This window comes from Apodemus sylvaticus, chromosome 1 (genome assembly GCF_947179515.1).
Source record: "Apodemus sylvaticus chromosome 1, mApoSyl1.1, whole genome shotgun sequence".
Taxonomy (NCBI): domain Eukaryota; kingdom Metazoa; phylum Chordata; class Mammalia; order Rodentia; family Muridae; genus Apodemus; species Apodemus sylvaticus.
In genome coordinates this window covers 126,420,762-126,436,711 of record NC_067472.1, presented here as the reverse complement: position 1 = coordinate 126,436,711, position 15,950 = coordinate 126,420,762, and the positions used below count along the sequence as shown (strand labels likewise).

The 15,950-nt window shown below is 39.8% G+C and overlaps 1 protein-coding gene across 1 annotated transcript in view; it reads right to left on the bottom strand.

Annotated features, from left to right (window-relative positions):
- Nucleotides 1-299: 299 nt before the first annotated feature.
- The window catches only part of Hdgfl3 (HDGF like 3), a 60,749-nt gene continuing 45,098 nt past the window's right edge, over nucleotides 300-15,950 (bottom strand). Inside the window, exons 5-6 of the mRNA XM_052159607.1 lie at nucleotides 12,322-12,468; nucleotides 300-2,137 (exon numbers count right to left, since the gene is read on the bottom strand). Coding sequence (XP_052015567.1) covers nucleotides 2,132-2,137; nucleotides 12,322-12,468 — 153 coding nt within the window. The 3' untranslated portion in view covers nucleotides 300-2,131. The remainder of the gene's footprint in view (nucleotides 2,138-12,321; nucleotides 12,469-15,950) is intronic.

The window sequence follows — 15,950 nt, the reverse complement described above, 5'->3', positions numbered from 1 at the left end:
TTAATATAAATGCCAGATCATCACAATATTTTTAAATTGATTCAAGTGTTTTCACAAGGAAAGCATATTATTTATTGCTGTTTTAAAAATTGCTGTCAAAACTTCTATTGTGAATTTAAAGAGCTAAGAAGACAAAAATCAACTTTATTAGTTGCCTTAATGAACACTTGTTTTATTGGTGGCTGGCTGATAATATTTCTCTTGTGTTTCTGTGTATATCTTCAATAAAATTATTTTTGGTGTTTATGAAGATAAACTTTATTAATTTTGAAGCATTTTATATATACATTTTCATGACAAATTTTGAACTTTTTATTTAAGAAATCTGTGCCAGGTAGTGGTAGCACATGCCTTTAATCCCACACTTGGGATTCAGAGACAGGCTGATCTCTGATTTCGAGGCCAGCCTGGTCTACATACAGAGCAAATTCCAGGACCACCAGGGCTACACAGAGAAACCCTGTTGCAAATAAACAAACAAACAAAAACCTTTGTTATATGTTCCAATTTAAAATGCTATCTACATTCTCCATAAGTTTTGCATGACAATGAAGAGATCTTTTGACAAATTACATTATTTTAAAATAAAATATTTAAAATTAAAAAGTACCTTTTCAGAAAAAAACCTGACTTGACGGCCTGTCTCTTAATGTGCATCCACCTGGAGCTCCGCTTCCCCTCCATCACCACAATGACACTGGGCTTTACGTCTTCTTCTATTTTCTCTCCATGTCCATTAGTTCTTCACCAAAGTAAGAACACCAAAAGCAAATGGGACGCACACAGTCTGTGTGTAACGTGGGGTCCACTGAGCGGGTTGTCTCAGACGTGCAGACAGATCCTATTGCTACCCCCTCCTGTCCCTCCCAGTGTTCAATTAACCTAACATCCAGAATACTTAAAAGGAAAAATGATAGAAAAAATAAAAATTTCACCTGCACTTAATTCTAATGTCAATTTGCTGTCATTGTTTGCTATAATACAGGAATTACATGAATACCTCACATTATACATATGAAGCCAAATAACACGAACTCAGCTGTTTACAACCTCAAACCTTACTCCCAGTACACATTCCAATAAATTTATTCTGTAAAAACAATACATTTTTTTGTTGGTTTTGTTTGTTTTTTTTTTTTTACAGTAAACTTTTCAGCTACAAACCTCAAACACACACAAAAGATCTTCCAAGGACAAGCATAGCAGTATTGATGAAACCCAGACTGACTAATCTGTTCTCACAGTATAAGCTGGCATAAAAATAAATACGACTCTATTATCACAATAGCGGCAATAATGTACACATAATAACGGTTGGCGGATGAATGTTAACTACTCTAATTCTAAAAGAAAAGTTTATTTTAAAAGTCTATATTCAAGAGTCAATGCTTTGTTTTCCCATAGTGCTCCTGCTGATTTCAGCTTTCGAGTGTAAAGTGACAGTGACCATCTTGAGTGATTGGCTCAAATCATATTGGCTTTTGGAAAAAAATAAATCCTTGCTTTATTTTGGTATGACACAAAAAGACTAAGTTCACATACAAACTCAGTTTGTGTACACAGGAACATGAGTTTTGAGAAGTGTAAGTTTCAACGAGCTATTTCTAATACAGAACAGGTACTGTACAATATGGTTAAACTTTACACATGGCCTTAAAACTGAAAGATGACTCTAATTTTATCTCCCATATACCAACAGTATGCATCTAGGAGTTGGTTCTTGGGTTCTGTTATAAAGAAAATCCCATCCTCAAGTATTATGTTGAGTAGTCATCTAAAAATACGAATTACTATTTAGCTGAGTATTTGATGATGGTGGGGTAGAGGCAGGAAGCTGATGACTTGGACTGCTTTGGAAAAGGAGCCTAGACAAGTCTGCAGAATCTTGTTCATTCTTAGTGATTAAGGGCAACTTCATGCAACCAAATAACATAAAATTAAGTCAATAACCTTGGAAAGGTTAAAATGTCTCTTTTTCCTTCAACAGAACAGAGAGGAACGTGAATAATGCACACACTGGGGCTCTGTCAGTGACAACAAAGACTGTTGGGTCACATCAAATCCAAGATTAGACAACCAAACAGTTAACCTTCTTGTGGTTTCTTTCAATATGCAGCATTCATTACGGTAGTTAGGTCTGTAAAAACAAAAAAAGCAAATAAAACAAGCCTTAGATGAGCTAGGACACTTGACAAGGGAAGCTCGTCACACCTGTGGGTCACACCTGTGGCGCCAGACTCTTTTTTTTTTTTTAAATATTTTTATTTTCTATATTCTTTGTTTACATTCCAAATGATCCCCCCTCCCCATATGTCCCATAAACCTTCTCTCCATCCATTCTCTAATCACCTCCCTCCTTTTTCTCTGTCCTTATATTCTCCTCCAATGCTAGATCAATCTTTTCTAGGATCAGGACCCTCTCCATACTTCTTCATGGGAGTCATTTGTTATGCGATTTGTGCCTTGGGTATTCAGAGCTTCTGGGCTAATTAATACCCACGTTGAGAGATTGCATTCCATGTGTATTCTTTTGTGATTGGGTTACCTCACTTAGGATGATATTTTCTCAGCACCTCATGGTACCTTCTCCAAAATCGACCATATAATTGGTCACAAGACAGACCTCAACAAATATAAGAAGATCGAACTAATCCCATGCCTCCTATCAGATCACTATGGTGTAAGAGTGGTCTTCAATAGCAACAAAAACAACAGAAAACCCACATACACGTGGAAACTGAACAATATTCTACTCAATGATACCTTGGTCAAGAAAGAAATAAAGAAAATAAAGACTTTTTAGAACTTAATGAAAATGAAGACACAACATACCCAAATCTATGGGACACAATGAAAGCAGTGCTAAGAGGAAAACTCATAGCCCTGAGTGCCTCCAAAAAGAAAATGGAGAGAGCATACACTAACAGCTTAATGACACACCTGAAAGCCCTGGAACAAAAAGAAGCTATTTCACCAAGGAGGAGTAGAAGGCAGGAAATCATCAAACTCAGGGCCGAAATCAATCAAGTAGAGCCATATTTATTTTATGTATATGAGTACACTGTTGCTGTCTTCAGACACACCAGAAGAGGGCATCAGATCCCATTACAGATGGTTGTGAGCCACCATGTGGGTGCTGGGAATTGAACTCGGGACCTCTGGAAGAGCAGTCAGTGCTCTTACCCGCTGAGCCATCTCTCCAGCCCCTATCAATCAAGTAGAAACAAAGAGAACCATACAAAGAACCAACAAAACCAGGAGCTGGTTCTTTGAGAAAATCAACAAGATAGATAAACCCTTAGCCAGACTAACCAAATGACACAGAGTCAGTACCCAAATTAACAAAATTAGAAATGAAAAGGGAGATTTAACAACAGAAACTGAGGAAATTCAAAGAATCATTAGCTCCTACTACAAAAGCCTATACTCAACACAACTGGAGAATCTGGAGGAAATGGACAGTTTCCTAGACAGATATCTGACACCAAAACTAAATCAGGATCAAATAGATCATCTAAACAGTCCCATAACACCTGAAGAAATAAAAAGGGTCATAGAAAGTCTCCCAACCAAAAAAAGCACGGGACCAGATGGCTTCAGTGCAGAATTCTATCAGACCTTCATAGAAGACCTAACACCAATACTCTTCAAACTATTCCACAAAATAGAAACAGAAGGAACACTACCCAACTCGTTCTATGAAGCCACAATTCCGCTGATACCAAAACCACACAAAGATCCAACAAAGAAAGAGAACTTCAGGCCAATTTCCCTTATGAAATTGATGCAAAAATACTTAATAAAATTCTTGCCAACCGAATCCAAGAACACATCAAAACAATCATCCACCATGATCAAGTAGGCTTCATCCCAGGGATGCAGGGATGGTTCAATATAAGGAAATCAATCAATGCAATCCACTACATAAACAAACTCAGAAAAAAACCATATGATCGTCTCATTAGATGCTGAAAAGGCATTTGACAAAATTCAGCATCCTTTCAGGCACCAGACTCTAGTTCTCTGAGGTGAAACAGCTTCAGAAGCTTTGCTTTGTATCAACTAAAAAGTTACATGCTATTGTTAGGATTCTGTTCAAAACCAAAACAAACCCTAAAGAGTCCCCTTTGCCTCCTCTCCAGAGGAGGAAGTTATGACAGTGACACATGCTGCACCTCTCAGGGAGGTGTGTACCTCTCAGGGAGGTGTGTACCTCTCAGGGAGGTGTGTACCTCTCAGGGAGGTGTGTACCTCTCAGGGACGTGTGTACCTCTCAGGGAGGTGTGTACCTCTCAGGGAGGTGTGTACCTCTCAGGGAGGTGTGTACTGCTGCTGTCCACCACCACACTAAGATGGCAGTGATCCGTGCCATGGGACTGGCCTGTCTGACTAGAGATGAGTGACATAAGCTGACGGCTATTTGGGCACACTCAGACCCCTTCACCACACCTGCAACTGTAGTTACTTGTAATGCACATGCACAGCAAAGTACAAAAGTTAACAAGGTCAGTGCATCTACTCTCTGACTTTGCAACAAAGATAAAATATTCCTGCTTTGTAAAATAATTAAAATCTTAATCTTTATATTCTATCTTTTTTAAGTACATGTGTCTATTTGTGTGCGCGCGCGCGCGTGTGTACAATTGCACATGATACAGTGGACTCATATATGAACGTCAGATCACAACTTACTGGAGTAGGCCCTCTCTTATCCCATAGACTCTGGGATCAAAACTTAGGTCATCAGGCTTGGTGGTAAATCACTTTATCCACTGAGCCATCTTACAGACCCAAGAATTACATTTAAATTTAGATTTCACTTCAAATCATGTCAGGTTATATTTCCCCAAAGAGATGTTATTTTTGTTTTCTGTGTCATTAACCTAAATATATTAACCACTTCTAGTTCTCATGAGTTGAACAAAAAAAGGGAACTTAGGCCCCAAATATTTTCCCACTAAAACAGCTTTATCATAAATAACTCAATCAACACATGTGTAGGTAGATGTTCCCTCTTACCCAAAGCCTGTTACACTTACCCTATCAAATCACATAGGACCTTCCCGAGGAGAAAAGGTATCAAGCTTACCGTTCCCACATAACAGAAAACTTAAATTTGTCTGCCGCTACCCAAAACAAAGAGACTAGTGGATCTTTAAACTTTTAAAGGCATACTTATAACCTTTGAACTTGAAAAATGTAATGCCTGATAACTGATTTATCAGTAAATGAAACACTAAACATATGATTATACTTACAGACACTTTGGAGGACTCTTCCCTTGGGAGGAGGAAGATACCCAAATAATGAAAATTTGCTAATCAAAGAAACCTTTAAAAGTATATTTTATTAATATCACTTAAAAGGCAATAAATCTTTTGTTTACTGCAGCAGAAAATTCATTGAACAGCTCAATTCCTATTAAAGAATAGTTTCAAGCAGACCCAGCAGTGGTCTCAGAGCTCTGCCCATGCATTAGGGATGGCAGCACCAATGCGACCACTTTGGGAGCACACATCTTTGTTTTAAATAAGGTGCTGTCAAATAGGTTCTTGCAGTGCAACTGTCAAGTTTGGGACTGTAATGTCTACTATAACTACTGTGATCTCATGTATTAATTTTTAAGTCATAATGGTGTCTATAGACTAGACCTAGAACTCTGGGTGTCTGCTAGGCCTGATGCTTCCTTGACCTAAAGGCCAATGTGGTAGTCATGTTCTGTGGTCACCTTTTGAACCTTGTGTGGTATGTTGGCTGATATCTGGAGGATCCCATCAGTGGCTGCCTTGAGGTATTTATTTTAATGAGAGACACAGTAAAGAGGCTTTAGGGGACAGCAAAGCTAATGGATACCCAAAATATGGCAGGCAAGAGCCATATATATTTTCATATATATCATTTTTTATGGAAAAACGGTATTATGATTTGGATATTTGGTGATTTGAGCAGTGAGATGCAAATCAAAATTACAGTAAGATCTCATTTCATGCCAGCAGGAATAGCTATCTATCATCAAGAAAACAAACATTAAAGGCTGGGGAGGATGTGGGTGGCAAATGGAAGCCTAACACACTGTTGGAGAAACAAATTAGCCTAGCTATTATTATCTGTATGGAGGTCCCCATAAGACTACAAACAAGGGCTGGGAGCACAGATGGCTCTACATGCAGAGTGCTTGCTGCTCAAGCATGAGGCCCTGAGTCCGGATCCCTGGCCCGGCACCTATGTAAAGCTGGGTAGAGACGTACATACTGGTACTGCCAGTGCTGGTAAGAGGAAAGAAGAGATGGAAGGCACTAGCCAGTCAGCCTAGCAAAATCTGTGAGCAGCAGGTTTACTGAGACACTGTCTTCTTCCTTTTTTTAAGTGGAGAATTATAGAGGACTTTCAATGATGCTCTCTGACATACACATGCACAGACATGCATACAAATTAAAAAAATAAATTATACAGAATTATAGTTCATGTATACCAACCCTGAATATGTGCATACAAAGAACCAAAGGCAGCATATAGTAGAGGTACATATATACCCATGTTTATTGTAGTAGTTACAGTAATAGCACAGTTATGGAATCAGGCTGGGCGCCTATGAAAGGATAAAGAAAATTTGATACATAGAGACAGACAGACAGACAGGCAGAAGCAGACACACACGCACACACACACACACACACACACACACAGACATGCACATTCACTTTACTCAGTCAAAAGAAACTATGGTGATTGAATAAAAATTATTAGAACTAGAGATCATTGAGATAAAACATATAAACAAGACTTAGACAAATAAGTCTTGTTTTCTCCCATATACAGATTCTAGATTGGAAACAGGAAAGAGATAAGCAGGGTGTGGGAATGGACAAGGACCAGTGTTGTGAATGGGCCTGATGCTGCTCTTGTGAACCAATCCCCTAATGAATAAAGGAGCCAATCACTGGGTGAATAGGCAGGACTTCTAGGTTGGATGGAAGGAGACAGGAATCAGGAGAGTTAGTTCTCTTTGGAACCAGGACAGCAGAGGGGTAAAATGTAATGCTAGAGTTTCCTAGTATGGTGGATCCTTAGGAATCAAATTTTAATAAGGCTTACAAGATCAGATTTTAGTTGTTGCACCCAGAGATTGAGTTACCATTGTTTCTGAACTAAGTTTGCGTTGCGTTTTCCTTCACTCAGCAGCTTGTCTGGATTCAAGAGAGAAAGGTATGGTGGCCAAGCGTGGGTTTGCCTGAGGTGCTTATGTGGGGGATTTGAAGCACAGGTTGGCATGGTAGTGACTCGCCAGTGGAAACCTAGTGAGCTGGGTGGAGAGACTGTGGAGATCAGAGTCTGAATCTCCAAAAGATAAAAACAGGTTGGCCATTGCCTACCAGTGCATGGCCAGCAAGGCCGCTGGGGCAGAGGCACAAGCGCAGGAATGAATGTGCTGGTTCTATTTTTTTTTTTAATATTTCTATTAACAGACCAGAATATATGTGTGTGTATGTATGTGTGTATGTATAGTTATTAAGTTATTCTAACGGATAAAAACCTTACTATTGGGCAAAAATATATATTATTTGTTGCCAGTGATAAAATTTGATTAAGTAAAAATTTTAATTTTTAAATCCTCCATGTGACAGCTTCTTCACATTTAAAGACTTCTAAAAAGACAGTGATATTTAGAAACATGATTAAAATATAATAAAATACACTAATACAAGAAGTAGTACACTACAACGAAGTAGCAGCGTAAAGAAGTAGTAAACCAGGATTTGCAAACAAGTAAAAGCTATCTGAGGTAGTCTAAGAGACTTTACTGAACCAAAATATAAAACGTTCAGATTCTGTTCTTGTTAATAACATCAGCTGTCAACCTGACACAGCCTAGAATTATCTGAGGGTCTCAACCGAGAGACTCCCCAGATCAGGTTATCTGTGGCCGTGTTTGGGAGCAACTGTCTTGGACTGATGATTGATGTGGCAGAGCCCAGCACACTGTGGCCAAAGCCATCCCTACGCAGGTGTTCCTGGGCTATATAAGGAAGCTAGCTGACTACAAAGCAGTGGGAAAGCCAATGAGTGAGCCAACAAACAACATTCCACTGTGGTTTCCTCTTCAAGCTCCTGCCTTGCTTGAGTTCCTGCCCTGGCATCCTTCAGAAACAGACTGTGACCTGCAATGTAAGCCAAATAAGCCTCTCCTCCTCAAGGTGTTTTTGGTCAGTGTTTTGTCACAGCAAGAGAAGGAAACTAGACAAGTTCTTAATGTAATGACCTTTCAGATACTACTTACTATACACAAGAACTAAAGGGCTAGAGGTGGGGAATAAAAAGTCATCCCGTATGCAGCTGACGATCCACCAGGGAATCCTCAGACCACATAAACAAAGGATCAAGATATGAAGACCACCTACAGACATCAGGAGAACCAGAGAAAACCATCTCATTGTAAAAGAAAGTAAAATGCCCAGGAATAAATCTAACCAAGGAAGTTGAAGACCTTCATGATGAAAACTGAAGACACTGAAAAACCTGGAAAGCAGGAGATGGAAGGGGTTCCCATACTTATGGACTGGAAGGATCAATATTTTATCAAAACACCTTATATATACATATATGAAATTCTCAATAACTTTTTAATCCAAAAAAAGTTAAGAAAAACATAGGCAAAGTATTTTAAGACATAAGCACAAGCCAGAACTTTCTAAAGCTTTATCATCATAAGAAATAATCTCAAGAATTGATAAATGGGCTTATATAAAATTAAAAGCTCCTGTTAAGGTAAAGGAAAAAGTTGAAGAAGGTAGAGAGACAGCTTATCTGTTGGGGAACAACTTTTGCCAACTCTACATTTCCCAGGGAAATAGTATTTAGAATGTATGAGAAACTGCAAAAACTGAACACTAAGAAATTCAATTGATAAACATATTTTGGATTCTATAGCTAGCCATCCCCCCAGCCACCACCACCCCAGCCCCCCATTCCCCACCCCAGTCTCCCTAGTGCCCCCCACCCCACCCCCGCCTCAACCTCCTTTACTGTAATCAAGATGAATTGAATTCTGCCCTCTCTGAGCCTGTACAACTCATTCTGCCTAGAGCAAACCTCAACCGTGCCCACTGCTTACTTCAGGCACACGCCGACTAGCCCCAAGAGCCTCAACAATTATTGTCACTCCCTAAGTCTGTTCACTCTCCGACTCTAAGAAACTATGTCAAACCTCGTCCTTTCTTGTGAACCCTCAGCACTTTGTCCTGTACTCCCAAGCCATGAGCTTGTTTCCTTGGAAACAAGCGATCACACACCAAGTTTATAGGGTGTATCCCAAGTGAGCACCCACGTACCTGCATTCTGCCCTGGGACTGCCTGCCTCATGATATGGACTCATCTCAGGCTTCTCATCAACTTTTCGTTTTGATAAATCATATATTGAACCACTTTAGAGATTTGTGCATCAAGAAAACAGAGGCCCTTGGACATTCTACCCAGCTTATGAGTACTAAGTATTTAAAGTAAGTCTAACATCAGGCCATTAGCTTTATGAAGTATCATGGCTCTTTAGAAAGCTACTGTAATTTAGGGTGGGTGGGTAATTGACCAGGGGAGCCCAGGAGGACCTAGATAGACGCTCCTAATATATAACAGACAATCTCAGTAAGATGGCTGACATGGTTATGTGTAAAGACAGAAACTGCTAACCACAGAAAAAGAGTCAACAGCTGAGTATAATAAAGTTAATAAAGTATGTTCTTTTTAAAAAGCGAAAGAAAGTGAACAGGTAAGACAAATATTAAAGAGTATCCTACAGAGTAAGTGAAGTCCTATAAACCAGTAAGGAAACAGTCTAATGGGCAAATAGGTGAGCATCCTGAACTGCACATCATGAAGCAGCAGCACGGCTGGCTGACAGAAACCAAGCACAACAACAATGTGACCTCATCGTTGATCATACAGCATTGCAAGTCATACCACAGTGACTACTTTACATCAATATATTGTCAACAATGAAGCTCAGACAACACCAAGTTAACTTCAGGGGCTTTAATATGCTGTTGGCCCGAGCATAAACTGGCCAACTCCTCCGTAAAGTAACTTGACAAGGCTGAGAGCTATCGTCAGCGCTAGCTACATACCTAAACATCTTGAGCATGAACATTAGGTGACAAAATGCTTGTAACAATACTGTCCAAAGTTGGAAACAGGCCGGGTACCCATTACAGTAGACAGAATAAATTGTGGCAATGTTCACATAGAGTTATGTACACCATATAAACACAAACATTGAAAACTGAACAAGGCCTGGCAAGATGGCACTTTCTGCTAAGTCCCACGCCTGAGCTGAATCCCCAGGACCAATGTGAGGAGTATGGCTTCTCAAAAGGTGTCCTGGGACCTCCAAGCCTGGACCACTGCAGGCTGTGACAGGCCCCACCCCAAGAAATAACTTTTTTTTATTAAGAAAATGAATAAACCTTAGAATCACAGTGGTGAATAAATGTCGTCATTAAAAATTACTCATTAACAAACCAAATTGAACAATGTTGGTAAGATAGGTCTGGGGACTTTTAAGGAAGTGTACTTAGACAGATGGAAGGAGAGCTCTGGGAGCTCTGGGAAGCAAGCAGGAGAGAATGGTGGTTGGCAGGAAAGTCAGAACAAACCGTCTAGTTCTACCAGATGCTGCAAGGAACCAGTCAAATGTGGTGTGCATCCTGTAGGCCCAGCACACAGGAGGGGAGAGCATGAGGCTATGAATTTGAGGCCAGCCTGAGCTATATGGTGAGACAGACAAAGCTATACAGTAAGATCCTGTCTCAGAAACTGAGAGGAGGGAGGAGGAGGAGGTTGAGGAAGGTTATCCTGAGTGACAAGAGCAAGACAACAACTGAAACCATACTTTAAGAGTAATGACAGATAACTAAGATGAAGGAAGAAAAAGCTGAGAGGCACGGCACTGATACGAACAGGTAAGAACACAGTCACACAATCCGAGCCCAGCAGAGTAACAATGTACCCGGTGTGCGACACCACTCATCCACTTAGTCCATCACTGGGGTAAGTCAATCCTTAGGCCAGCACTCTCCACTCAAGTGCTCAGCCTGCATGACTCATTATTTGAAGATGAGAAATGTACATAGAAGAAATGCTGTGGAAAATGCCTATGTGCACAAATGACCTTTACTACCCTTTATGAGTGTGGACCTGCCTGTAAATGCCAAAGTCAATAGAAGTTAACAAGACTCAAGGTAAATAAATCTGTTCCTGTGGGTATTTTTAAATATTAGTACTCAAATATAGCTTGAACACTTCTACTCTTGTAGGTGTAATGTTTAGTGCACTATGTAAGGTTTACCCTTGTTATTCAAGTGCTTATTTCTCTGCCTTCCTATCTTGTTTCAACCTGGGCATGGCACTGTAATGCTTATACCAAGAATTTCCTGTTAAGTTTGTATAAACAGTTACCATTTATTCTCTGTCTTGTCAATAAATGCTGATCACCCAATGTCTGGGAATAGAGAATATGGTGGGACATCTGCCAGCGGGGGTGGGGGCAGGTGGGGGGTGGGGCGGGATGGGGGGATGTGGGGGGTGCGTGGGGGAGTGGAGATCAGCAGCAGGAACTGGACCCATGAAGAAGGGGTCCAAAGAGCCAGATTAGCAGAGGAGTTAAATGTAATCATTTAATTGCTCAGCTATTGAAATACAGTTTTGAATCTTATTTCTACTGTGTGGTTATTGGAGAATAGCAAAAGGTAAAGAAATATAGGGGGCTGCAGAGATGGCTCAGTGGTTAAGAGCACTGACCACTCTTCTGAAGGTCCTAAGTTCAAAGGTGGCTCACAACCATCCATAATGAGATCTGACTCCCTTTTCTGGGGTGTCTGAAGACAACTACAGTGTACTTACATATAATAAATAAATAAATAAATCTTTTAAAAAAAAAGAAATATAGTTGCCTTATTAATTCATTCTTTATATTTATATTAAGGATACTTCATTTACATATTCTATTTTGGACATGCCATTGACTTTGTAATAAAAGAAACAGAACTGTTACATTTCATAGTATCAATAATTTGTAGCCTACTTTAAAATATATAGTTACTAATGTAGTTTGAAAAAGTAATATTTCAATAATTCAAGCCTGAATTTTCCAAGAAGGTTTACTTTCCACAGGGCTCTCTTTTGTCGTCAGAGTCTAAGCATCTGACCTCATTCAGGCTTTGTGAGTAACAAGCCGAATGGTCACTAATGCTAAGCCATGGACACTGAGCCAGAGTGAAATGTCTTCTAAGAGGCCAAGAGGAGACAAGGAAATCATCAGCACATCCTCACCCCTTCACCGGCTTTCTGCAAGTCTGAAGTCGTGTTTCTTGTGTCATTGCCAGCGTCGCCGCCCTCAGAGCTGCTTTTGTTCTCCTCTTCTTTGCAGTCTTTCTCATCTTCATCTCCTGGAGATTTCCGGGACTGTTTAGAAGACTTCTAAACATTTAGACAAGTTAAGAATTAGAGTCAAAAGTAGAGCTCCAAATGCACACATGTAAGCACAGAGGTGCACACGGAGCTGCTGGCATGTGGTCTGAGTGCTTGACACAGCACACACAGAGAACATGCAGTGTGCCGAGGCTAGGCTGGGTGATGATGGGCGTGTCATGTTACTCCTCTGGGCCTCTAATAAGTAGCCAGAAAGGAAGCAGATGTGGGCTAGACAACTCCTGAAGTCTTGTAAGAAGTGTGATATTAAAAACTAGACTACACAGATACCCACACCAGGACTGAATACAGCTGGGTGAGTACCTACTACCTCAGGAGACATGACAACTGGGAGGCACACTCAACATCTTTGTGTCCTTCTCTGTCACATTATAGAAATAGAAACCAAGGTCCAGAGAAGTGAGGTGAGCTTTCCAAGACAACACATGGCATTCAAGGTAGAATCTTTCTTGCAGCAGTTTGGCTAAGGATATACACAGAAAGGACCTAGACAAAGCTATTGTATCACAGCATAATACAAACAATTTAATCTTTAAACTATGGGTAATTACTTAAACACTAAGGCTACACTGGTAAACCAGTCTATTTTCTTTGACATCTTGAATTTGAAATCAAACTAGAGCTTGCAGCAAAAGTCTCCTGGCAGAACAGTACTAAAGTTAGAAAAAGATGTCTCCAATTTTAAGTCTTATTTACAATGATGCAATGCAGAGTTTTCTAACATTTCCTTTTAAAAGACTTTTAAAAAGTTTTATATATATATGTACACTTTAGCAGACACACCAGAAGAGGGCATTGGATCCCATTACAGATAGCTGGGAACCACCATATGGTTGCTGGGAATTGAACTCAAGATCTCTGGAAGAGCAGTCAGTGCTCTTAACCAGAGCCCTCTCTCTCCAGCTCTTTTTGTTTTTGTTTGTTTGTTTTTTGGATTTGGTTTTTTTTTCCGAGATTGGGTTTCTCTGTATAGCCCTGGCTGTCCTGGAACTCACTCTGTAGACCAGGCTGGCCTCAAACTCAGAAATCCGCCTGCCTCTGCCTCCCAGAGTGCTGGGATTACAGGCGTGTGCCCTCCCCCACCCCCCTGCCCTGACTTTTAATAATTGCATTTATTTACTGTGTATGAGTGTATATTTGTGTGGGTGTGTGCACATAGCATGTGTGGAAGTAAGAGAATAACTTGTGGGATCTAACTCTGTCCTCCAATCAAATGCTTCCTGAGTGTAACTGAGGTCATCAGGCTTGGTAGCAAGTGACTTCACCCACTGAATCACCTTCATGACTGCTCTGAAGTGGTTTTTTGTTTTAAGTAAAAATTGAGTTTAATTCCAAGCATATAAACAATGACTAATGGCTTGTGTGAATGACCACTATGTAGAAAAGCTAGACAGTTTGTTCTAATGCAGTTCCTTTAACTTTTTTTTTTTTTTTTTTTTTTACCTTTTCTTCTGTCAAATTCATTTTTCTCTTAAGAAGTTCTGAGGGCTGGGATTACAGCTCAGTTAGTAGTGCTTGCATGCAGGGGACTCTGGGTTTCATTTGTAGCATTCTATATCCTGGGCACGAGGGTGCATGTCTGTAAGCCCAGCCATCAGGAGACAGAGGAAGGAGGATCGCAAGTTCAAGCGAGACCTGGGACTATATAATGAGTTTGAGACCAACTTGGGCTATATGCAACCATTTCTCTAGGGAAAGAAGTAAAAAGGGGAGAGGGAAATTTAAAAGAAATTTATCTTCAAATACTTTGTAAACAAAAACTAAGCTAAATGGACTCAATCAAATCATTTTTTGACCTTCCAGAAGTGAATTATTAATTTGAGTCCCCTCATACAATCAGATTTTAAATATTGTATTATTTTGTGCATGTGTATGTGTGTGCGCTGTGGTATAAGCAGTTGTGAGCAGCCTGATAAAAGTAATGAGAAGCCAACTCTGATCCTCTACAAAAATAGTAAGTGCTTTTAATTTCTGAGCCTCCTCTCCAGCCCCTGCAGAATCATTTTTTTTGGGGGGGGGGGCTTTGATGTTGTTGTTGCTTAATGCAAAGATGGGCTCAGTGGTTAAAAGACCCTGTGTTCAGTTCCCAGCACCTACATGATGGCTCATAGTTATTTGTGACTCCAGTCCTGGGATCCATGGCCCCGATCTGGTCTCTGCAGGCAGTACACACATGTACTATACTACAGACATGCAGGTCACACACACACAGCCCTACTCTGGTCTCTGCAGGCAGTACACACATGTACTGTACTACATACATGCAGGTCACACACTCAAATTTTAATAAATAAATTTAAAATACATATTTAAATGTAAAATACACAGAAAGATCATCCAGTTACATGACAGAACACATTACATTGCTTCTATTTTACTTAACTAAAACTACAAACCATACTCAAAATGTTAGTTTAAAATGTTATTACTTTTAACTTTTTGATTAAAACAAAGATTTATTAACAAAGTTTGCAGCATGGTCAGTTAAAGATCCCATATGATGACATATATAATGGTAACTTTTTCATTTTAGTAACTATCATGTAACAGCTGAAATGTGCTAACTGCATTATCCAGTAATCCTCAAATAACAATCCTGCTCTGCCACTCTCAGCCTAACGTACACCATGCAGACAGATCTATCCATCTCCTGTGCAGGGTATTTGTGAGCACCTCTGAGTTGATGCCTCTCAGCACTTGGCATGATGCAGACACCAAGTCTCAGCACCAATGGGAACAAGGACACCGCTGTACTCCTACACATGGGTAACAGTATTTAGGATCTTAGCAGGAAGTCTTCCTGCCAAACTGACTTTCTAAATCTCTTCAGATCATAATTCCTATACGTCTGTTTGAAATTGGTGTTTATCACCTATTTTATTAGGTTGGTACTGAATTTGGTTTACATCTAATTATTAACTAAGTTGACTAACTTAGTTAACTTTGCTAAGATTCTTGCTCTTTTAGCATCTTTACTAGCTAATTTAAGAATTTGATAAGCCTTAACTGTAAATCATTTGCATACAAATACTTTTAATCTATATTTTTCAGTATCTGCTAGTGCTTAACATGAATCAGCTATACCTTTACTTAAAAGGCACATAATTTTCTTCAGATCTGTTGTACTTTGGCTTTCTGATTATTGAAGGTTTTTCCCTTATAGGTAAATAGAGAAGACATGAGATAATCCTTTACCTAACTGGAACGTTGCAAGTTTATTGACTATTAGGTTTTAACTGCAAAAGGAGACTACTCAACTTTAAGAGAAATTCAACACATACAACAACAACAACAACAACAACAACAAAACAGTGGGAATCCAGAAAATGTACCAGGGCTATAGCAGGAAGCAGTTTCCCCAAGTGCCAGTCCCATGCCAGCACACTCAGAAACTAAACTCCCTGTCCTTGCCTAAAAGTTCTCAATTAGCAGTGCTGGGCCTTAAGGCATGTCAACAGCATGTCACAAGA